The following is a 26,630-nucleotide window of genomic DNA, read 5'->3' as shown; positions in this document are numbered from 1 at the left end:
TCAATTACCATAGTTAACACAGTTGTGCTTTAGGTGAACAGCTCTTGGTAGATAATTCCCTGCCAATCTCACTAAACACACAGCAAAACCTTCCTGCCCGTTTCCGAAGGCTCACCGCGTTTCGACCACTACCGTTTTTGCTTGACGTTGTCATAAATGATCCACTTTTCATCGCCAGGTACGATTTTGTTGCGATTCTCCAGTGATTCGCAGTGGAAATTCGGTCCATGCGATTTTTTGGTTAGCTCATGTGATATCCATACATCAAGCACCTTCTTGAGATCAGCCTTATGCAAATAGTGTTCCAAACGGTTTATTGTGGACTCTTGAGCAATCGAAACAGGACTCGACAATATCCATGCTTTTATCGATATTTTCGACAATTGGTCAGTGGCCTTTCAGTGCGTGGTGCATCTTTGATATCGAAATTACTGGAACGGAATCGACGAAACCAAAACTGCACGTGATTGCCTATTACAGTATAAGGGCAAAAACACTATTTACATTTTCACCCGCCTGACTGGTATTTTTGTCTTTATCTAAGAAAAATTATAAAATATAGGGTATATTTTCTTTTTACTAGTGTCCATCATTGTGGCGCGCTCAAACTTAACTGAGTCAACTCATCACAAAACTGTCAGAATGTTTTTGTAATACGAAATCTCACCTTTTTAACGACATATAGTGCAACCCGATCGGACTTGTACAACGCAAGATACAGATCTATTGGACAAATAATGAATTCCTTTTTACTACACCTATTAAATTAAGACATATGATCAAATATTAAAAATTTAATAACAAATTCTAGTCTCGTATTTTTTTGACTATCGTATCTTTCAACATTAAGACTGCTGCAAATGGTTCTATGTATATGCATTAATGCCAATACATTCAACCTGTCTTCAACCATTCTAGTTCATATGCAATCTTTCACCCTTGTGAGTGCCCACGCATATTTTTCGATTTTTCAGGATACATTTTTATATTTATAAGGTCCGCGAGGGGGGGGCATGCCCCCCCCTCCCCCTGTATCCGCCCCTGGTGCTCTTCGATGTTGCAGATGATGCTTCAGAAGTAATACCTATCAGGGATGAAGGGTTAAAGGATAAGAATATTACTTCTGATCCAATTCAGAAGATGATAAAATGCTCCGAACAAAAATTCACTCACAATGTCTTTATACTTGGTCTATATAAGATGACGATATAGAACTTTAATGGTTCCTGACGAAGAAGAAAGAATATTTTCTTAGATGAATATGACTATTTCAATAAATTAACGATCATAATCAGCGCAAGAAAAACTGTAAATACTAAAATGTCACTTAAGTGAAACGAACACTTGTGATAGATGTCAGCTGAGGTTTGAAGGAATCATTCCTTGCTTCGATGTGCTTGCAAGGCCGAATCTTTTTCCAGTATAGGCGGTATATATGCTGGACTTTTGGAGGGATGTGCCGGATTACTTTGAGGAGGCTATGAACCTCACTAAGCTCTTCCGACCTCATTACCTACTTCATGGTCATTGGTCACTCTTATGTTCTTCTGTTGAATCATTAGCTCTATGGGTTAATCTCAAATAATTCTTTAAACTTCCAACATGTCAAGAATGTGTGATGATAATGAATAAAATACTAGTGTTGAGGTTAAACACTCTTCTATTTAGAATCCGATTTTTTGGGGTAAATTTTCTTCCTCTTCAAAAATATTTATTCATATGGGAAATAGGAAGGATTTTATACCTATATTAACTTGAAAACCTTCTTGTATGGAAAGTTGTGTATATTCAAAATGAAATATACAGCAATTGAATACTATTGAAAACAAAAAAGGCCAATAAGATAAGAACAGAAAAAAGATATTATTATACTCCAATGTTGACAAAGACTTTGATGCAGTTCAATAACAAATTCATCAAACAAATAAGAATATTACATGCTGAAATAACACATATTACATATTGGTTTTTGGACGCTTTTCTATCCATTCCTTTATAGCAGGCACATTCAAGACGTTGTTTTTCACTGCAATCAAATTTGGACGATTTTCAATGAGATCTTTTTTGAGCATGAAATTTATGTACTCTAGCAGAGATACAAAGTACAAATCTGCCCAGGTGAGCTGAAACAAGAATATAAGTTCCTTTAAATATTCATAAGGCAGTATAGGGTAATCAAAATAACATACTAACTAAATAAACCAAGATATGTTGTGAAACATTCAGACATCATGTGTGATGCCAATTTTTGGAAAATTATGAGACAAACCTATTATATGAACCAAGTAAATGGGGCATTATCCAATAAAGTGCTCAATCACCATTTTGAATTTATTTAAAAGAAAAATGGAATGCAACATGTCGAAGCCCAAAAAGCATTCTTAGTTTACAAAAAATTCAATATTACATGTACTAATTTGAAGTTCTAGTATGAACTATATTACTAAATTAAAAAGAACTGAAAAAAGTACCCATCTAATCATAAATTTAACGTTAACACAAATTATATCAAACTAAGAATTTATCCCTGAACATTCTCTCCTTCTTTGAATTTATGTATGTATGTAATTTTACTAATGCCCAATATAATGGTTCAATATGAAAAGAATTATCGAAATAATCATATTTCAATTACCAATTTCGGCTCTACATGGTTTACCCTACATTTTAAGGTCTTCCTACATTTTATTGACCTTGTTTTCCACTAATGTTCATTTTTTTTACGAATTTGTGTTTAGATTTTATTAAACTGATGGTAGGTTAAGATGTTTCTTTCACCAATGTTGCTTATTAAAAAAGATTATTTGATTAATACAGGGCGAACAAAATATAGAATAAAATATTGAACATGTTCAGAACACCTTACCAATTTCAAATAAAGAGTTTTTCTATTAAAAAAAATGTTTTAAATTGTTCCGTGGATCGTTCAATAAAATCCACTGGTAATTTTTAATAGTATTATTTACAATATATTTTTCACTGGTATTACAATGAGGGTTGACTTTAGAATCTGTTCATTCAAAAAATATATTTGGGGCTATTCGAATGAAATTTGGTAAAAAAAAACAGTTGCTATACGATTGCTCCAAGGGCGTAGAAATAGGGGTTACTGGGGGTAATTAGCCCCCCCCTCCAAGGTTTTCAAAATATAAAATTTAATAAATCTCGCAAAGACGAAGAACGAAAATTTCTCCATAAAATGAACCAATAATAATCATTTTACTATCCTTTGAAATCGACACGTTAGTAAAAAATCGGACCCCTTTACGGTTTAGGAGTTTATTATCGCTTTCTTGATGAGTACTTGCACTACGAGCTCGTCTTTGTCCGAGGCTTATTATTTTCCTTTATCTATCCACTTTCTCGGCATCGCCCCTTATTTGGCATCTGTGATTTTTGTATTCGTCATCGTTATACATTTACCCGTTGTTTTCGGTTTTTTTGTATCATTCTCGTCACAAAATTTCAGTATGTAGTTATAAAAGAACTGAACTGAGTAATTAGCATCGAAAAATTGTCTGGGCTGTGTTGTACAATTTATTGTGTTTCATTCAAATTTCAATTTATTTGTGAAGTCATCAGTTTTGAATTGACCATATCTACAGGGTGTTCCTAAATTGGAGGTACAAATGAAAATGACAGAATTCTCGGATCTTTTAAAGAAAAAAAGTCCAATAACATGAGTCCACAAATGCTTTGTTTTTGTGATACAGGTGTTAAAGTTCTAGTTTTTCTCTCATAGCACCTTCCCTTCACAAGATATTCAACTTGAATTGGCATAGATATTCCAATTTGAAGTTTTCATCATATAATATCCTAATTTTGAATGCAAATCTAATTTTTTTCTAAACTTTATGAGATGATGACGCAACCGCGAGATGCCTGCAAATTGATCAATAAAACATCATTTGAAAATATTGTCGCTTTATGGAAAACGGATGAACCGGTAGCTTTTATACTAAAATGTTGGATGGCTTCAATGAAGAAGAACACTAATTGCATTATTATTAACATGGCTTTGCAACATAAACCTGAATAATGTCACTGAGTCATTGTGCAAAATTTTCATTGCCCTATTCACATACACCACTTATAATTAACAACTAAGCTTTAATACAACTGTAAAATAAAAGGTTAACTTCGGGAAATTCATAATAACGATACATTTTGAAAAATCGTACCCACTTTTGCCACACTCTAGCCACCTTTATCTTTGCTACTTTCAGAACTTTTCCTTATAAACTCCACAATTAATAAATTTGAAGCAATTCAACTGACAATTCATACTACAGTATCCTCAACTTCTGTGAAAACGATGTATGATATAAAATGGGGAAAAAATTTTCAGAATGTAAATAGCATCGTCGATAGAGAGAGGATAATATTTTATTCAGCTGATTTCAACCAATTTTCAATCCATATAAAAGTTTTTTTAAAAATACTTACACGTCCCAAAGCAAAATGTCCATTGTTATCTTTTGCTACATTTTCCAGTCGGTCTAATAGGAATGGCATTTTTTCATTGAAGAGAATAGCCCGCTCTCTCTCTTTCACTTTTTCGTCTGACTCATAATGATATTTACCAATACCTAAATATAGTGAAAATTAATACACATCTTATATACACAATCTTATTATTATGTTTAGATGAGCAGAACAGAGATTTGCATTATTTTTTTTTCGTTTCTTGACTGTCGATCCGTTGAAAGTCGCATTGGTTTGTCATCATAAAAAATATATGATGAACCCCGTCATTGACTCAAAGTCGATTTCGAAAAAAAAAAAGAATTTTAAAGTTTACTAACTAACGAAAACTTCATGAACTGATTTCAAAAATGTTCGATTTGAACCATGCAGATTCACAATAAGTTTTCTACAATTCTTCGCCTCAACTATTCCAATGATACTAGTTGCATAACGTAGATTCTGCCCTTTAGATGACTTTAGAGGAAAAATTGAGCGGTGAAATTTTTGTACAAGATCTTGAACGTAATTTCTATTGACGTGCTTTTCTGGGTGCTCATCGTTTATAAATCTACTGTACGATTTAAACATTCATTTTTTTTTCAAAATAAATAAATCCTTTCAAGTCTTTCTGCTAAGGAATGTACTAATTTTACCTTAATTGTTGATGAAAGTTATAAATAGTAATTATTCTGGTGTCTAATGTATGACAGAATAAATTAATGAAAATTCACGTGTGCTTAACGGAATGACCAGTAACGGTACAAAATTTATAGTCTGAGAGCCAGTGGACGGCAGACCACACATATTTTAGGAAAGCCTAAAATTTCCTCAGCGAGTCTGTTGTACCTACCGGCCATGATATTTGGGCTAGCTAAGCGCGGTTGCGTTGGCCTCAGCTACCATCAGGAGCGACATCAGGTGAAAATTTTATGAAATAGTTTTATATATTCTGGATTTAGAATCTTTCCGCATGTGTTTGTTGTTCCATACAATGTCTCTGAGAGCACCTGATATCCTTGCCGCCTTGTTTGTTTGGTCTTTAATTTCTTTGGTTCTGTCCTGATTAGCTGTTATTTGCACGCCCAAGTAAGCAACCGACATCACCTGTTCAATTGGTCGACCCTCCAACACAAGTTTACATCTTATTGGTTCTTTTGAAGCCACGAGTGATTTCGTTTTCGCAGTCGATATTTCCATGTTCAATGTTTTGGCTTTTGTGTAAAATTTAAATAGGAGCCGTTGTAAATCGTCCTCGCTCTCAGCTACAATCACTGCATCATCGGCATAACAAATTATCTTGATCTCTTGATCTTGGAAATTTTATGAACTAAAAAAGTATTTTAGGAAAGCTGCCGATTTTATATGTCAAAATACATAAATTTTTCTTTAATTTTGAAAATTTCTGCCACCACTTCACTACCGCGATAATCGTCTGCCGTTTCGTTTTTGAAAAGCTATGAGAGTGTATTTTGACATATAAAATAGGCACTTTCCTATAATACTTTTTTAGTTTATAAAATTTTCACACCTGTCGCTCCTGATGGTAGCTGGAGGCCACCGCAACCGCGCTTAGCATGGCCCGTAGGTACAACAGACTCATTGAAGAAATGTTAGGCTTTCCTAAAATATGTGTGGTCTGCCGTGCACTGGCTCTGACTATTGAATTTGAATATCTCAAAGACAAATGGATTAAATGAAAAAATGTAGATGCTGAAATCAGGATACAAAGACCTTCCAAATGAGGTATCATCTGCCTTGAATAAAAAATCGACGTGTCCGAGTATTTTTTCGAAATAAATTTATTTCGTCTGTTATCTCATGTACTTCTTTTTCAGAAGCATATGCTATGACGAAAAACAAAGATATTCCTGCTGCATTTATTAATTTGAATGAAGCCTGGTACTTACACTGACGTAAATCATTTATGGTTTCAACAATAGAATCAATTTCTAAATTTTCCCAGTCATCGTTTCCAGCCAATTTTACCTGCTTAGCCAGATATCTACAAATGGCTAAACTTTGAGGTATCTTTTTTCCATTGTGTTCCAGAATAGGAAGTTGGCCAAAGGGCATGTCTGTAAAATTAAATTTGAAAGTATTTTAACTTTTATCTGCTTTGTTTTTATAATTTGGAATATATATGAAATAATAAGATCTACTACTATGTACAAAAAATGAGGGAAGCACTGACGTGAAGGCAGTATATTTAGGTATATGTGTAGCCTCTAAGATGCATAGAAAACCTGGTGTGTCTACCTGTAAAACTTTCAGACAAAACGGTAGATTTTTCAGATTTATACCTACTTGATTGCGAGGGATCGCGTCTGTTTCAGATGGCGCATACATCGTTTATATTTGACATTTCTCTTGATTCTCGGCTCTCGTGACCTTTGTGTATAGAACAATAATATTTTATATTCTATGCTCGTAACAATCTTCTATAGGGGAGAGTGGGGTAATCACGGACGGCGGGTAATGGCGGACACTAAGATTTTCGTATGTTAGAAAAAAAGGTAGATATCTCGAATGACTCAAACGGGTCGAGTCCGAACTACGGGTCGAGTCCGAACTGAGTGCCGAACAGTAACTCTTGAGGTGAAGCTGCGCTTGTTGTTCAAGATAAGTTAATTTGTTATTTAACTTGTAGTTCCATTTAATTTTTCAGTTAAATTGTATACTTGATTAAAACTCCATGCAAAATTTCTGAAGAGCGCCACATTACAAAACTCTGGTGAAGCAGAACACCAAAGCAATAGGTGGATATCTCAAAAATTCTGAAACAAAATCGAATCAGTACACACACCACGGATTCTGTGCATGTTAGTAGCCTTAAAGGTGCAATTGGCGCATGAATTAACGAGCGCTTAATAGCTCCGGACCTCACGTCAGTGCTTTCCTCTTTTTTCTAGATATTCGATATGCCGCTATGGTTCTAAAGACTATCAACACGAAATTTTACACGAACCTTGAAATGATTATTCCATATAGGCATACAAACTCGCAACCCGATCGGATCTATAATCACAGAAATATTGGGTATTTTTCCCGATATTCTTCTTATTTTCTATGATTCTATCTAGTTGCAAAATCTCAGCTTGATCGGGATATTTTGTTACGGAACTATTGGTTATTTTTTTTTATTCTACTTGAGTTTGCTATGGTTCTAATGTCGCTATCAACACGAAATTTCGCAAGAAGCCTGAAATGATTATTCTTTATATTCCTACAAGCAAAATGTTAACCTGATCGGAATTGATCACGGAAAGATTGGGTATTTATTTTCAAATATTCTTTTTGAATTTTCTGATGATTTGAACAGTTTGAAATTATGTGCGGAGCTTGAAATTGTTATTTCATGTGATAATCCAAAATATAAACTAGCGCTGTTTCGTGGTAAGGAAGATATTGAACTTTTTTTTTTTTCAATTTCATTGAGTTTTAGTTATGTGATCAAAATGAAATTTTGCACAAGGCTTTAAATTGATATTTTACATCCAAATACGAATTTTCATCGACCTAATTTGCAGTTTTGAAATTTACAGATATACAAAATTTCGAACCAACATTTTTGTGGAACCTCTATAGTCAGATTTTGCTCATTAATGAACTTAACCTGGACATTCGAGATCCGAACCTATCCTGCAAATTTCAAGTTTATAAGGTGCTTTCCGAAAATTTTCGTGTATACATATGTACGACATGGACATAATCAAGTTTGATAAAACTTATACAGGGTGTCCCGTAAAGACCACGTCAAACCGAGGGAAAATGTAGATCAAAGGATAACCCACCTGCTATGACAAAATTCCCATTATAAAAGTCTTACCGTTTTCGAGATATTTTTTTTTTTGAAAATAATGAATGTTTGCCCCTTTCAATAGTTTTGTCCTTACGTTTGGTACAATTTTACATCTTTTTGGTTAATTTTTTCAGTAAAATATTGCTGAAGAATGATTTTAACGTTTACGTTAAAAAACATCCTCCGAACATTTTGAAGGGGGGCTATGAGAAATATTTTTATTGGAAATTTTGGTAGTGGATTATTTTGTTTATGAAGTTTAGCCCAACGTAGTGAAAAAAAATGTACCGAGCTACTGCTGCACATTAGACCAATAAATTGTCTATTTTATGGCGATTTCAAAGAGGTATCACACAAATCATTTGTTATTCAAAGAAAAAAGATATGGCTGTTTTTATCCAAATGGGTACGTTTCTAACAGAATCAAGTTTGTCAATTCTGTTAAGAAATCTTCGATATTGCATTACTTAGTGAACAATGGCAATTGTTTACGTGCGAAAATATTACTCGCATAATTATTCACCTCAACGAAATTCAATTTTGCCGGCAAATTTTGCGAAAACATCATGCAGATCCAGATTTTTTCAATAAGATCATTTGGAGCGAAGAGTCTCCCTGTACCAAGCATGGGTACAGCAGGTGGGTTATCCTTTGCTCCCTCGGTTTGACGTGGTTTTTACGGAACACCCTGTAGATGCGTTGACCAGTAATTCGTAGCATTAGACAGAAATAGAAGCAAGAAGTGCTCCTCCATTTCAAAGTTACGAAAGGGAAACAATGATTATGCAGAATTTCGAGAGGTAATAACACAAGTGCTTGAAATTTTATCGATAATTTTTCCTTTACCACGAAAACTTGTTTATTTGGCAAAAATATGAAACAAACCGATTGATAAAATCACGAGTCCGTTATTAGGACGAGTGATTTTATCTAAATTCGGTTCGTTTGAATGTTTTCGCCTGGAATAAATAAGTTTGAGTGATATAAATAAAAAATTATCTGATAAAATTTGAAGAACGAGTTGTATTTGGGAACTATTTTTTCAACAATTTAAATGTTCAATATTCTCTTATGTGATGGCACTGAATCGGTTTGTGTTCATTTTTCAATAAACCTCGAAGTTTCAATGTTAACAAGGTATTATCGATGAGGAAGCAGTGTTATCAGTATAATCCTGAGTGATTGGCTAGAATAATGCATTGCTTTTACCACCAAAATGTCAGATTTGGACATGTGAAAAAAATAAACTTTATAATTTTTGGAATTCTTCAGTATTATACACATGTTATCTGAAATAAGAGGAAATCCTTTAATAACTCTCCAAAACAAAGGACTCCTTCTCTTCTGCAATAGTATATTATGCAACAAGTGGGGAAATTACAATTTTTCTCACGAGTGTGGAACAGCAAACACACGAGTGAGTAAAGGACTTTCTCCACATGTTGCACACTATACTTTTCCTACAACTGCTATGGAAAGTAGGGTATTATTCATAGCTTACTCAATTTTAAAGCTATGTATTGCTCATAATGTGAGAAATATTATTCCACACGGCACTTTGCCCACACCTTGCTAGGTAGACCAATGAAATTGGACTTTTGAAGTCGTTTCTGTGGAAACGCAAGAAATGAATATATACTGTCAACGAAGGTCATTTTCAATCAAATTAGGTACATGCAGTTGTAGGAAAAGTATAGTGTACAACATGTGGAGAATAGTTATTTATAATACAAGTGCAGAAGGCATTGATATTCTTCCACGTGTTCAAAATTCAAAAACGAGCCACGAAGTGGCGAGTTTTGGAATGAACGAGTGGTAGAATGAGCCTTCTGTACGAGTATTATACATTATTTTCTCTAATTCATTGCATTTTCATTGAAATTAATGAAATATTTCCATAAATATAATTTAGTGATTTTTGCATTGAAAAATGTTGGTTGGCAGAACTGATTTCTTTAAGGAAAATTGATGAATTGACAGATAAAGCCGTGGCGGAAAGTTTGGAATGCCAACATAGAATAATAAAATATAACCATGAAAACTGTGCGTTTCTGATATATTCTCGCACGATTTTGTTCTACAAGATGTGAAAGAATGAACGGAATAACCACAGAATTAGAGAAAGTCCTTTTCTCACACTTGCACACTCGTGAGAAAAGTTGGACTTTCCCCACTTGTTGCCACAATAGTATACAGGGTGAGTCTTTGACTTGTACATATATTTCAACCGAAGATTCCTGAGGTCAAAAGAAACACTTTTTTCCTTTACAGTTTTTTCCGATTCGGCCCGGTTACAAAGATACAGGCTGTTGAAAATCGATAAAAAAATGTGATTTTCAGCTATATCTCGTAAATGGTTCTATTGAAGGAAATGATTTTTGGAATATAGCTTTTCCTTGATGTGATACATCTTCTCCAAACACAAGATTCCCTACACATCTTTCAGTTTCTTCATTATGAACATTATATCACATAAAAATACCAGAAATTCGAAGAACCCAACTCTTAAAAACAATTTGAACGTTCATTGAACAATATTTGGCTAATTTGAAAAATAAAAGTATTCTTCATATTTTCTCCTACAAAGCGCCGTTTTCGAGTAACTTGATCTTAAAAAAAAAAAATTATCTGTGAAATTCGAAAAATTGGGTACTTTGGCTAAATGCAACTCTGTTCTGTTGTGGAAAAAATCCACAGAAATGAATTTACTATGATGTCATGTCTCAGATTTTAGAATTGAAGTACTAGCCAACTTAGTTTGAAAATGAAGTTATTTGAATGAGCTCACCTCAACTCTTCTATTTGATTACAAATTACTGAGCTTTGACACAGCTCTTATAATAAGAAGATACTTCATTAAAATCAACATTCTATTTTGAAAAGTCCAGATTTCCCATAAAGCCCATGTTTAAAAGAGTTTTCACAAAATAGTCCCATTATAATGACAACAGTCAATATCCCACTAAAGACTGCTGCTATCGAACAATACTGTATTCTTCGAGGGTCATTCAAACTCACACCGAAACATACCACTAAGTACATACTAGACAAATTTTCATGTGATTGAGATTAAATACTTTTATTCTTTTGCTATTCCATAAATTCATCCTAGAGCATATGATTGACATACTTCCAAGAGTGCCATAATTGTTTTAATATGAAAACAAATAGGTGAGTTTAAAGAAACAGGATATTCAACTGTGGATATTTATATTGAATAGTTCTCATTTATTTTCAATGGCAAAATCAAGATGAATCAAGTAGTAGAGTTGACTATAATGTAGGTACATATTATAGAACAACTTTGATCGATATTCCTGTACGCATGTACGCCTGACGTGTTATTCGGTCGGTCCTCTAAAAATTTGAAATTCTTGTATAAAAATTCGCCAAGAAATTATAAACTGCAATTTGTTGTTATTTGCCACTGTGCAGTGATCGATCTGAGTGTGATTCGGCGGTTTGTTCTGAATAAATAACTATATTTGGTGTTTGTTTTGTTTGTAAACAAATATGGCGAGCAACGATTATAACTTGTTGTTGTTGAAGTCGGAACATATTAATCAGGCGATTTCTGATTTCAATGTTCGTCTGGACGAGGCGATAAAAATGAATAAATCGCGATCCAATTCTACAGGAAAATCATCTCTGGAGACAATATCTGAACAGTTCAGTAAGTTTAGATCAGATACACTGTTATTTGTGGAGAATTTAAAAAGAATGGTTGAAAATAATTCTAAGCAGATAGATAATCTCGAAAACTATTCTAGAAGAAATTGCCTCTTATTTCATGGGATTGTTGAGACTGAAAATGAAAATGTTGATGAGGTGAAAGATAAGATCTTAGATGAAATTGAGAAATTGAAAATCCCAAATTGGGAGGCTAAAGATCACTTGATCGATTGGTGTCACCGATTGGGTAAGCAAAGGAGCGATGAACATAGAAATCGACCTATTATTGTTAGGTTTGTAATGTATAATTCGAAACGGGAGATATGGAAATTTAAGAAAAACTTGAAGGGTACCAAGGTTATGATTACTGAGTCACTTTCAAGGATTCGTTTGATGGTCTTCAAGGAGGCTAGACTGACGTTTGGTGTGCCAAATACTTGGACCTTTGATTGTAATATTTTTGTGAGAATGAAGAATGGAAAGGTTGTTAAAGTTCAGTTCATGGATCAATTGAAGGAGTTAAATTTGAGGAATACACAACCAAATTTGAAGAAGGTAACTAGATCTCAAACATCTGTAAGTCAAAAGGGTGGATAATGTTATGATTATGTCGAGGATCGGCTTGCAAATGGTACATACTCATACCTAAAGTAATTAAGGGGCCTTGCTGCATACTTTATATTATTTTCTTTTATTGTTGTTATTATATTTTATTATTTATTGTTCATTTTTTGTTCATTCATTTTTTTCTTGTTTTAAAATAGGGAAATATTCTCTGTTCACAAAATATTTCTGGTTGTTAGTATTGAAAAGGTGGGATAGGTGGAAGTGAGGTTGAGGGAGCAGTCTTGTTTTTTTTCTCTGGGTATATGTAAAAAAAGTTGTCTTTCCTCAGAATATCTTGAGTATAAACTTGTATATGTGGATATATTATTGTTTTCAGAGTAAATCCTATTAGCCTGATAATTTGCTTTATAGAGCTCTTAGAGGATTGAAAATAGAGGATTTTTTTTTTTTTCTGTCCTTAAGTACAACCTTGGTAAGTTTCGTTTTTATTTTATTATTTTTTTTTTGATGTTTTGTTTTATTTACATTGATTTAAATTTTTAATAAAACTATGCGGTACGTTTTTGCGCATCTGAATTGCCGTTCTTTGCTTCCTAGCTTCGATGATGTTAGAGATCTCTTGAATCAACATAACTTCACAATATTAGCTCTAACAGAAACGTGGCTGAATGAAGATGTTGATGATGCTGATTTACACATTGATGGTTATGTCTTGTTGAGAAAGGATCGTGGGTCCCGGGGAGGAGGGGTAGCTTTCTATTTGAGGGAGAATTTGTGTTGTAAAATTGTTCCAAGTTTGAGTGTTGGTGAAAGACTATGGGTAAATGTTAAATTAAATGGATTGTGTGTTGTGGTAGGGGTTGCTTATAGACCACCGAGTACTAGCGTGGCTGACTTCATTGATGACCTTGAGATGGATTTTTCACAATATTTGCCAGTCTGTGATGAATTATTCTGTTTAGGCGATTTTAACATAGATGTACTCGATTTGGCCAGCGGAAGTTGTGCCAGATTTTCTGAAATGTGCGATGCTTATTCTATAAAGCAAATAGTGGATAAGCCGACTCGGCTGACCCGAAGTTCTGCGACTGCAATAGATCTCATTTTAACTACAAATACTGATCTAGTTGCTGATTGGGACACAATGAATGCTGACAATGTTTCTGATCATGAATTGATTTTTTGTAACCTCAATCTGCGCCCAATTTCGGATAAGGAGACTTTCAAAATAATACGGGACTTCAGAAATTTTGATATAGACTTGTTCTTGTCGGATTTTTTCGCTGTTCCGTTTCATAAGCTGTTTTATTTCAATGATGTTGATACCAAGGTTGACTTCTTCACTAAACATATATTATATCTATTCGAAGTTCATGCACCGTTTAAAAAAGTAAGATCTCGAAAAAAGTTTTCACCCTGGTTAACTTCAAACACCAGATTATTAATGTCCATTCGCGATGAAGCAAGAGTGAAGTGGAAATGTTCAAGGAGCCCGATTGACTATGATGAGTACAAGAACTTAAGAAATTTCACAGCTCGGGTTATTAAGACGGAAAAGCGAGCATATTTGAATGGTGCGCATGGGGTGGGTGCAGATGGTGGAAATGTTTGGACCCGGTTGAGGCGGCTTGGTGTGGTGGGAAGAACTACTGGGATTCCTAACTACTTGGCGGACGCAGATGATATTAACGACTACTTTGTGAAGTCTGTGCCAAGATTGGATCCTGATCTTGATACACTAGCATTTTACAACGGTAACTGTAGGGTATTGGATGATGAACAGTTTTCCTTCTACTGTGTATCGCAAGATATCATTGATAAAGCCTTTAGGAGTTTGAGGGGCAGTTCAGCCGGTTCTGATGGTTTGAGTTACAGAATGCTCGAATATTGTTATCCCCATATCATTCCTTATGTATCTCATATAATCAACTTTTGTATTGAAAACTCTGTATTTCCATCTGAGTGGAGGAAGGCTTTGGTAACTCCTATTCCTAAGGTGAAAGTTCCCAAACATAAGGGTGATCTGCGTCCGATCAGTGTTCTTTGTGTTCTATCCAAGCTCCTCGAGAAGATCCTGAAGGATCAAATAAATGAATTTATCAACAAATTTTCATTGATTCCGGTTGTTCAATCTGCATTTCGCCCACGGCATAGTTGTGAGACTGCGCTTTTGCATGTTGTAGATGATATCGTTTCTGCTCTAGATAAAAACCATGTGACCATCTTGATTTTATTAGATTACTCTAAAGCGTTCGATTCTATAAATCATCAGACATTACTTTCTGTTCTGCGGTATACAGGTTTCGGTTCTGGTTCACTTTCGTTGATTTGTCAGTATCTATTCAATAGATCTCAGCTTGTTTCGTTCGATGGCACGACCTCTGCACCACTACCAATCACTTCTGGCGTGCCCCAGGGTAGCATCTTGGGGCCCCTGCTCTATTCTCTTTACACTGCGAGGTTGCCATCACTTTTAAAATCCTGTAAAGTTCACCTTTATGCTGATGATACCCAGTTATACTTCTCCTTTCCGGTCTCTGATTTTCAATGTGCAGTTGAGAAAATCAATGATGACCTATCTTCAATACATGAATTTGCTAGGAACCATTCTTTATACTTGAATGCCAAAAAATCAAAGGCTATGTTATTTGCACCAAACCATCTTCGAACGAGTCTTCCCTGCCTTGATTTATTTATTGATGGTGATCGTTTGGAATTTGTTCATGTGGCTAGAAACCTTGGTGTGATGCTCGATGATCGTCTCTCATTTGATGATCATGTGAGACTATTGCTCCGACGTTCTTTCAGTGCGTTGAAGTTGATTTATAGGAATAGACACTTTCTTACTACCAAAACGAAGACTCTCTTATGTGATACATTAGTGTTATCTCAATTCAACTTTTGTGACGTATTATATGGCTCATTTTTATCATATAGAAATGTAAAAAGAATTCAAATGGTTCAAAATTCGTGTCTTCGTTTTATTTGTGGTATCAGAAGACGAGAACGGATCTCTCATAGAATAAAAGAGATTGGCTGGTTGGACATGGATGCTCGCAGAAAGCTCCACTGTGCGTGCATGTTCCATAAGGTAGTACTTAATAAAACCCCTGCATATCTATATAACAAGATAACATTTAGGACTGACGTTCATAATTTGAACCTGAGACATAGAGGGGTGGTGATGATTCCGTCACATCGTACTCAATTTTTCAAAAAGGGGTTTTCATATAAAATATCTAAGGTATACAACAACTTGCCAAATTTCCTGAAGAGCACATCCATTCATCGTTTCAAAGCAGATTATGTAAGATTTTTTCACCCTGTTTAGATATCCGTATATTTATATACATATTTACTTATTTATTTTTGTTTGTTTTATTTCAATTATAAGATATAGATTATTCCCATTACACTTCATTTTACTTTATTTTTGATTATCAGGGTTGTACTGGACTGTTGAGTTTTCATTTTATGCACCTCCCCATGAAATGTTTATAATGAAAGATTATTACAGGGATTATTTTTGTTGGATATATTTTTCCCAATTTGGTATTGTAGACTAGTTATTTTACTATTTTTTTTGTTTGGTCGGAATTGAAAACCGGTGGGAGTTTTGTTTCAAAACTCTCTTCGATATTCTCACCAATTTCCAACAGCTGTTTATATATAATGTATTTTTGTATGATTATTGTTATGAAAAGTATTGTTGGAAATAAAGTATATATTATTATTATTATTATTATTATTACAAGTGGAGTCTAACATTTTCCATTGATTACAGAGCCATAAAACTTCATTTCCATATTTTCACACTGATGGCTCCAAAAATATTGAAGCAGATCATTATTTTTATTTTTATGAGATAGTTGGAGCAAATCAAATGCTTCATTTCATAAAGGAATTACTTTCTATCAGAATGCACACTTATTTATTTTGTATCCACACAATTATTTTGGAAATTGTTTTTAAATTTCTCGAAAATATGTATGGAACTTCAATATTCTGTTGGGATTCTTCAAATCTTCGATGATTTTCATTTCATGATAACATATTTTTTTTTTGTAATATCAAATATCATAATAACAACAACAGTGTAATCTCACTGTAAATAAATATTTTAGGTTAGAACATAGATTATTCGAACTGCTGTGTTTAAATTTGCAACACTCGAAATTTGAGGTTCAAACTTAAAACCACAGACTACTAGCACAGACTATACTAGTTAGTCTGTGTTAGAACTCAGATGAATATTATTTATTTGAGAATGTGAGGTTAAATTGTACGAAATGAATACAACGATATATTATAAATGCGATATAATAAATGAATGGATATAAATTATGAATATCAGAGCTAAGCAAATATGGGTGGTAGCGAGCTCAATTCGTTGTGATTATCGAAAATGAAATAGAAGATCAATAGAAAAACATTTAATCTTTATCGTCAATGAAATTGGGATAACTCGTTTATTGTATTATAAATACTACTTTGTTCAACAAATGGAATGTTAAAGTGAGTTTATGATGCTTTTCCAATATAGTAGCTTATTTCCAAGGTTCAAATTGTATATCTTATACTTGCGAAAACTTCAGTGTTCCGGTTACCAGGGGTGAATTAGCTCATTATGAAATTTTAAAATGGCTATATCTTTTTAACAGGGCCGAATCGGAAAAAATGGTAAATGAAAAAAGTGTTTCTTTTGACCTCAAGAATCTTCGGTTAAAAAATATGTACAAGTCAAAGACTCACCCTGTATTGTGCAACAAGTGGGGAAAGTCCAACTTTTAATAATAATAATAATTATTATTATTATTACACTTTTCTCGCGAGTGTGGAAGTTTGTGGCACGAGCCTGAAAGGCGAGTGCCGCAAACACACGAGCGAGAAAAGGACTTTCTCCACATGTTGCACACTATACTTTTCCTACAACTGCACAAATTTCAATAATTCAAGTAATGGACTTGATTTAAATCAAAATGACGTTCGTTGACAGTATGTGCTAATTTATTGCGTTTCCATAGAAACGACTCAAAAACCCAATTTCATTGGTCTACCAAGGGAGGTGTGGGCAAAGTGCCGTGGGGAATAATATTTCCCACTGTATGCGCAATACATAGTTTTGCAATTGAGTAAACTAGGCAGAATACGCTACTTTTCATAGCAGTTGTAGGAAAAGTACATTTCCTACAACTGCACAAATTTAAATTATTCAAGTAATGTACCTAATTCAATTCAAAACGGCCTTCGTTGACAGTATCTGTTTATTTATTGCGTTTCCATAAAAACGACTTCTCAAAACCCCAATTTCATTGGTCTACCAAGCGAGGTGTGGGCAAAGTGCCGTGTGGAATAATATTTCTCGCAGTATGAGCAATACCATAGTATAGACTATAGAGAATTACTTATACTATGGCAATACATAGTTTTGAAATTGAGTAAGCTATGAAGTTTACGCTACGTTCCATAGCAGTTGTGGGAAAATATATTTTTGATATTTGTATCTACTATGGAGGAGTTTGCAATTTTCATTTCTCAAGTGCAGAAGATTTATGTAAATATACTAGGAAAAAATGACACACATTTTATAGAACATCAATGTAAATATTTTAATCATAAATATATAGGTACAATAATATTTATTTACTCAAATTTGAAGGAGTATAAACATATATCTTCAAATTTGAATAAATAAGTTTTTATTTCCAATCTACAAAACATATTCAGATATTCTCCTTTGAACAATTACATGAGAAAACTTACTTGGTTTGATTTGTGGCCATTGTTCCATTTCTACCCTGCAATCTTCAAATTCTATACCCCCATAACTGAGCAAAAACCTGATTGGTTCACCAAGAGCAGTTATATTGAAGTAAGTTACTTTATAAGAAGGAGCCATTTCTGAAATAAATTTATGTTGGATCAATATTTTGTATTTATCGAGATTGAATAGATCAGAACCATTCTTTATAAGCAAGTTGCTCAAAGTAAGTTGGTCAAATAAACTATATTGCACTTTATGAGTTATCCAGCTTAATAGCAGCTCTAATCTATATATACCTATATATAAATCTTTCATGAGAATTTCCTTATTGATCATTTCAAATCAATGTGAATAATTCACGACGATAATTTCAGCTTGCATTCTCGCTTTTCATTTATTTATTTATATACATAATCAGTGGGTAACGAATCAGTTTTGTACTTCCAACAAACAGCGAATAATGTTATCACTGACTCAGTGCAGTAGCATTGTTCTGGTCCAAGTCATTTATAGACTTTATTGTTCAGGTCTGAATTCCTACGAGTACGGCGATTATAAATTTTAAATAGTTTTATACTCGATAAAAATGTTCAATATAATATGAAATTATTTCAAAAATGAAAGAATTATTAAATCAACCGTAAGAGAAAACAAAATTATTTAAAACTATAAGTTCCAACAAACATCTAAAACACCGAATAAATATACATATGTACGTACCTATTAGCATACCAAATGACTTACTTTTCGTAATATTTGAATTTTTACACAATTTTTCTCTTCTAAAAACTTTTTCTGTTTCTTCAAACTCAAACCTCAGCTATCCAAATCGCATTTTCATTATACAGGGTTTTTCCATCAATAAGAGGTTTCATTTTGATATTAAAAAAAACGAGTAATCGTAAGAGGGGTGTTTATTTCACTGTGAAGAGGAAGGTATGCCTTTGAAGAGGAAGGTATGCCATTAACGAAGGAAAATGGTCGCCGCGGATACGGTTGCAGCAGCATATCCATTGCGGCTTGAATCGATTGTGGAACATTGGCATAGAACTTCTCTTCACGTGGTCGCAAAAGAAAAAGCATGGAGGTGTTAAATCACAAGATCTCGGTGACCAGTTAAGATCACCTCTAACTGAAATTACACGGCTATGGACTTTTCTAGCGAAATTGCGATTATTTCGTTTCTAGCGTGGTATGAAGCGCCGTCTTGTTGGCTATTCGAAATGAAAATGCGAAAACCCTTTATTATTATTAATATTTTCCTTATATTTTTTATGTTGATAAATTCATCCTTGCCTATAATAAAATGTAATAATTTTTAGCATTTTTCCCCTTTGAAAAAGTCAGCACTACTAAAAAAGTAGGGCTCTATACACGGTGCGACTGAAAAACACTTGCCACGGTGCATTCACTTGCGTTGCACCGGCAACGCAGTAAAACTGAAGAGTAGAAATATTAATTTTTCTCGATTCTTCGTTCCTTCTCTAATTCAGTAATTTGTTCTCTTGATTGATGGTGATATGGAGCCTAATGAAATTCAATGATATCCGGAAGTGTGAAATTGGAATTATAATGATTATCTTCGAGAACTATGACGTTTCATTAAGAAATGAATTGTTTCAAACCGCTGTACATCAGTTCTTTCAATATCGAATTTTTAAATACCTACTCCAAATATTGTTGTGGAAAAGATAATATCAGGGGTATGTTATTGAAAAATTCATTTCACAGAAAAGTTTCACCATTTTTTTTCATACATATTCCGTATTTGTGGAAATTATAGTAAATGACGAAACGATCATGCTTAATATAACTTCAAAGGTAATGTATAACTGACCACTTCAATAGAATATTTCCCTCCTGTCAAAAATTCTATGTGTATGGAGAACAATTATCGAAAATTACAGCGAATATTTCCCTCCTGTCAAACATTCTATGTATATGGAGAACAATTATCGAAAATTACAGCGATAATTGCATTGTAGGAAGCGAAACTGCACTGTGATAATTGTTCTGTTCATAGATGCATAGTTTCTATGTATCTTACACAGTTCGAATCTATGGCAATTCCATTCTACATCAGTTTGACAAGTGATGTAACAGTTTATTCGGGAAATATTCCCCCGAATTACACTCGTGCATCAAAATGACCAGATAATTTTGATGCACTTGTGCAATTACCTACGATTATTGCTTAGAAATGATATAAGGCATAAATGATTCTCCCGGTGTCATATTGACGACTATATATATGTTTGTCCAGTTTAAAATAAAACACCTTGTATAAGTACCTAATGCCGTACATTTTATTTTTATCCCAAACTGTAGTCTATCGGCGTAGGAGAGAAAATTCCGCTCTCTTGCCTTGGCAATACTCAAGTGGCATAGAAAGGTTTTTCGTTTTTCCCCGATTTTTTCTCGTCCATTGACAATAAGGAAAAGATAAACTCACTCACGGATACGTTTAGAAAAACGAAAAACTACATTTGTCAGTCGTTTACTCGCAGCAAACTCAGAAGAAAAACACGGATTTCCTCTAAAAGTGCAGAAAATTTATTGAATTTCCTCTGAAACTGCAGAAAATATAGAATCGCTCTGTCTCTCTCTCTCGGATGTCGCTGATGGAAACGATATTCTTGCTCGATCGGAAGAAGAAAGACGAAATAAGCATAACACTTTTCTCAATATGTAACAGGCCTAACCAGTAAAAACACATTTTTTTTTAAATCCGAATTTCTGGTCAATATACTGGATGATTCATTGGTAAATGGGCGAAAACTAAGGGTAGGTATAAAGAAGACACTGAGACGAATCAGAATAACTTATTTGAAGGGTCTATCTCTCTTTATAATCAAGATACAGAGTGTTTTATTGACTTTGTCAAATTCTTCAATTACCCATCACTTTCGAAACATCCTATATATTTTCATGATATTTGGTACGTTTATTCTCTGTAACAACAACTTCATACAGACATAGCAACTGAATTTCTTTCTCAGATCCGTTCTAGGTAAAATTGATAAATAAGATTCACAAAAAAAAAACACCCTGTATATCAAAATTTCAGAATTTGATAGGATATTAAGTTTGAAGTTATCATATCTCATTTAAATTAATTTGAAGATTAATTGATAAGAGTAGTTTTTCCTCCACGATTTCGTGCCAACAACCGTTCGTATTCGAAGGAAGGAGAAAAAATTTAAAAGAAGCAAAGCATTTCTCAAACTTCCACGATTCTCCGAAGAATTATTGCATTCTGATTTTAAGTAACCCCAAACAACATAATTGATAGGATTCAAGTCCGGGCTCCTTGCAGACCAGTTATAAGGTCAAGCCCTTACTATCCAACAATTCGGAAAATTTTCGTTCAAGAAATTAGTCACAATGACCATGAAAAGAAGTGCAGCCCCATCGTGTTAAAAATACATGCCTCAAGCCAAATAAGAAATATTTTGAAGAAAATCAAAATAAACTTCGCCAGTTACAAATGATGGTAACACTTACGTAACAATCAATCTATGATTGAAGCATTAAATGAAAACCTGTACTCATTGGGAATGGGCTTGTTCTGTAACAAAATGATTTGGTCCGGCGCAGACGTTATTTTTCTAAATAATTAATACCATCTCTGGTAAATTGTGCTTCATCGCTGAATAAATATCTGTATAAAATTCTTTGATTTCGCAATATCCACCTGAAAATTAGTTGAGCGATTTAATGGCTAAACTCTTACTTCTGAACTTTTCCTAGTACAACTAGATTTATTGAGTATTAAAATCGCATGCGGAAGTTCGAGAAATACCAAGCCCCTTTAAGTTTTTTCTCCTTTATTCGAATAGCCTATCGAATTCTAGAAATTTGATTACAGAGGGTGTTTTTTTTGATGAATCTCATCAATTTTTCCTAGGGCGGACCTGAAAAAAAATCAGTTGCTATGTATGTATGAAGTAGTTGTTGCAGAGAAAAAACGTACCATATATCATAAAAATATATAGGGTTCTTCGAAAGTTATGGCCGGGTAATTGAAAAAATTGACAAAATCAATAAAACACTCTGTATCTTGATTATAAAGAGAGAAAGACCCGTCAAATGAAGGTTATTCTGACTCGCCTCGATGTCCTCTAACTACTCCTAACTTCCGCCCATTTACCAATGAATTACCCTGTATAGTCACCTCCAAAAGTAATGAATGTACTTAATCCAAAGTTCCTCAACTTTTCAATACCTTTATACTGTAGAAAGATTCGTCTCTGTTTTCATTAGAGCCAAATTTCTTTCTATGGAGCATTCTTTCGAAGTTTTTTTAAAAGGCAGTAATCACTGGGGACCAAATTTCGAGAATAAGCTTGGTGGTCAAGCAGTTTTAAGCGCAACTATGGTTTTCTTCGGTTGTGACAAGGAGCATTCTTAAATTCATACACAAAACTCGTCTTCACCCATTTTTCAAACAACAAAAGTCTCGAACCAGACTTAACTCCATGTTTCGACATTTTGAAAATCATTAGTACTAACGAGAAAAAAGTGGTATGGTACGGGATGCCATTTGTGCGCTAGGCATAGGTCTTACTGAGTGAAGTGTTACATCTAATGCCGTACATTATCTTATTATTCTTTATATACATCTAAATATTTTGTTTGATAAATTATTAAACAACAACTGGGTATATTTCCTTCCTATATTAAGTTCTGTCTGACGAATTTATTGTGATGATGATGGATGGCAATATCACAATTTTTTAAATGGACATTAAAGCGCAAATTGTCGTAACTTCAAATCTGTCATAGCCCATATTTCATAAACAAAATTATATTGAAACCGATTGTCGAGGAACAAGACCTGCTACTGTTGTCTCCTACGTAACTAATGCACTGAAAAAAATATATGCTATATCCAAGACTAGTAGTCTTGACTGGAAGCAATATTAGACTCATATATCCGCAAGCATAACTTGACTCAATGCAAGATGCACGTTATTCTTAAACGTAAATGTTCACTACACTTCATATGAGGAAAAGTAAACTTGAGAATACTATAATAACTTTTATATCAAGATGAAGGATTACTTCAACCAAGAATAAGCCCACTTGGATCGAACATAGAACAATCTTCTGGCAAAACTTTCTTAGTTTCCGATTAAGAATAAGGCTTCTTGGAATGAGTATAGAACATTCTTCGAGTAAACCTACCCAAAACTTCGAATAAGAATAAGACTTCTTGGATCGAACATAGAACAATCTTCTGGCAGAACTTTCTTAGTTTCCAAATAAGAATAAATAAAACTCGGTGGTTTACAATTCTTTGGGTATATTAATCGCTAGAGGTAACATTACGTCCGAGATTTAGGGTACTTCATTGTGTACGATTACTGTAGAGTTGTACGAATTGTAAGGAATATAAGGTTCTTGGTACAGTAATCGTACATTATGAAGTACCCTAAATCTCGGAGGTAATGTTACCTCTAGCGATTAATATACCCGAAGAATTGTAAACCACCGAGTTTCGAATTGTATTATACTTGAGTTACGTGAAATGAAGTTGAATTTATTTTGGAAAGCATCTATTATCTCTTCAAATATAGAGAAACTTGTACCTTTCAGGCATAGTGTTAACATATTAGGTATCACGATATTATTTATCTCGACAAATCATATTGGGCATATATCGTATAATCCCTCAATATTGGTTTTTGAAATAAATGACATCCTCTCTCAGGTAACAGATTATTTTGGAGAGAAGATCGAGTTTTTTTTTAATGATTAAATATGGAAGGTCTAATATCACATCGTTAAACAACGGATAGCTGATGGAGGGATAACAATAATAATTATTTTCTCCGAAGGATCACTGAACATTCCATATTTTTCTTATGAGGTACCTGAAAATGGAATTTTGGGTGATAACAGAATTTACAAGGGAAAAAATTGAACACATTTTATTTTCTCAACATAAACATATAACATTGGTCAAAAATATATAATATATTATCATAAAAAAAACGTATAACAAAAATTAAAAAAATTTCACATCACAAAAATAATGAATGAAAAGAAAACATACTTGAGTACATACCGACGACTCTACTATCTTAATCCACTTCTCAGTGAATTTCATCCTTTTTCCGATATTAGGGATCAATTCCTTAATTAGGCTTTCTTTTAGTTTTGTTATATTATCAGGTGTTATTCCATGCTCTGAAAACCCAAAGCGTGAATTTCAGTATAAAATCTAATGATACCTGGCCAATAATCAATCTGTTAATTTTTTCATTCACACCAACGAAGTGCATAAAACAATTTCTCAGAATATCTGTAAATATAGGTACTCACCCTTGAATATTGGAATCAAATCGGCCAATTCCCATTCGTCTGGAATTTTCTCCATAATAATAAATCACTAAAAATATTATGAACACTAAACTATAAAAAACTGTTCCTGCTCTCTTTCGACTGTTCTTCGAAAATGTCTGCCAATAAACTTTCCACTTTCCACTAGTTCCAACTGTCTAGACTAGCATCATGCGCAAGCCCTATCATTCGCTCCGACCAACCACAATCTGCGCGGGAACAAACGGCCAGCCGTAGTAGAGCGTATCTGTATTTGACTTGCGTATATTAGTATTTGGATTAAGAATAGTGTATGCTTCAGAAGAGCAGTAGTTGAATTCGCGGAAGATATTTAAGATTTCAACCAAGATAGCTATTCTTAATATAATCAGTGCAACTCTTCCATCAAAACAATTTTTACTACAATTGAGGATTAATATTCTAGTTATAAGAATGGTTTTCTTTCAAGACAATATCAAAACTAGACTTCGATCGACTTCTAATAATTTTGACTCATGTATTACATTTTCTCTAGATGAAACAAAATGATTTTCAATGGATCTTGATAGCTATTCTTGCTTTTATACTAGTGATCTTGTTGAATCGAGAACACGAAATCTTCAGTTAAATATATTGTAATCTTGGTAAACAAGTATATGTGTGTTCTTGAAATGAAAGAATGATATTTTTGTTTCAAGTAAAATAGTTTCAACGCAATATTAAAACAACTTAGATTTAGAATATTTGTTCAAGATTATCCTTATACTTGAATGTAGATTACGATTTTTTTCCGTGTGCTACGAATTTTTTCCATAGAATTTATATAAAACTATAATACCTGGGTTTTTTAATATTTTTTCTCCCCATCTCTCAATTTTTCGAAGTACTATTCGCTAATATTCACGAATTATTAACTATATAAAGCAAGTAAAGTTATTATCGAAAATAATGAATTTTTACTGGGCTCAATATTTGATTTTTCTTTCGTAGAGAAGTGAACATCGGATTTATTATTTCTAAATTGGAAAAACTGTTCAAATGAAAATATTTTCCATTTTGAAGCATAAAAAATGTACATAATAGCTCAATTACAATTTTTTTAGAATAATAAATGGTATGCTGAAACTAACCTGGTACGTTGAATATATCAATAGTTTTAGGAATTCTTTTTATTTCTCCCTCTTTTTCAGTCGAAATTTCTTCAAATGACATCGACATTATGTCAATAAAATTGAAAGATATAATCAAGTTTACGTTGTAACATAATTGTACAGTAAAATAAATAGAAATAGTGGCCGTTTGCGGGTTTCAGATAAATACTCCCTAGAAACTTTTTGATGACGAATCAAACGGCTCTACATACTTATATATAATATATCCAATAAATGATATCAAACGATAATTTTTGTTAAGGAGAACAAGTATGAATAAATATTTTTTTTCAATCATGATCATTTGTAAGAGAAATATTTTTAAAAATGTTTTAAAAATCGGAATGAAGGTGTCTAATCTCAAATTTCATTCTGATCTGAACTGAAATTTGAAAGAAATTCATAATAAAGTTCATGTTTCTCTAGACTGACTTGAAAATCGGAATAAGTACATTGAAAAATTCGATTCTCTTGAATATTTCAGATCAATGTCTTGAAAAGGGCTAATTATTTGAAAAACAACTTATCACAAAAGTTTCAATTATTCAGAATATCAATAAATGAGAAAATAATTGTTACCAAATCCAAGAAGTGCAGCTAACTTGAACTTGTTACTTGAATATCAACGTAAACGTTCAATCTCAACTCATGGAAATTTATGATTATGTTAGAACAGATAAAATTAATCACGTGACTCAGTTTGGCCTTGATTTCTTTGAATGTCTATCTATCTACACCATAGACTAATAACACAGGTTTTAAATTGTTCAGTGTTGTAGAAAGAGAAGGAATTACTAAAAAGGAAAATGGAACCTTGGAATGAAAAACGGTACTCTTGTATTGATGCACATAAGCGTCCCAAAAGGGAATTCGTAGGAATTTTCTT

General features: G+C 33.4%; 1 protein-coding gene across 2 annotated transcripts; it reads right to left on the bottom strand.

Annotated features, from left to right (window-relative positions):
* Positions 1–1,839: 1,839 nt before the first annotated feature.
* On the bottom strand, positions 1,840–26,480 carry LOC123672189 (glutathione S-transferase). Of its 2 annotated transcripts, none has more exons than XM_045606202.1 (5): positions 26,324–26,480; positions 18,269–18,406; positions 6,375–6,542; positions 4,447–4,589; positions 1,840–2,123 (listed from the first exon to the last, which is right to left on the bottom strand). In XM_045606202.1, the coding sequence occupies exons 2-5, from the start codon at positions 18,402–18,404 to the stop codon at positions 1,956–1,958; spliced, it is 615 nt and encodes a 204-aa protein (XP_045462158.1). In that variant the 5' UTR covers positions 18,405–18,406; positions 26,324–26,480; the 3' UTR covers positions 1,840–1,955. The 2 variants fall into 2 exon arrangements, with proteins under 2 accessions (XP_045462158.1, XP_045462157.1); XM_045606201.1 differs by lacking the exon at positions 26,324–26,480 and adding an exon at positions 25,724–25,862.
* Between the last annotated feature and the right edge of the window lie 150 nt (positions 26,481–26,630).

This window comes from Harmonia axyridis, chromosome 2 (assembly GCF_914767665.1).
Source record: "Harmonia axyridis chromosome 2, icHarAxyr1.1, whole genome shotgun sequence".
In the NCBI taxonomy this organism is placed as follows: domain Eukaryota; kingdom Metazoa; phylum Arthropoda; class Insecta; order Coleoptera; family Coccinellidae; genus Harmonia; species Harmonia axyridis.
This window is presented reverse-complemented; position numbering and strand designations above follow the sequence as displayed.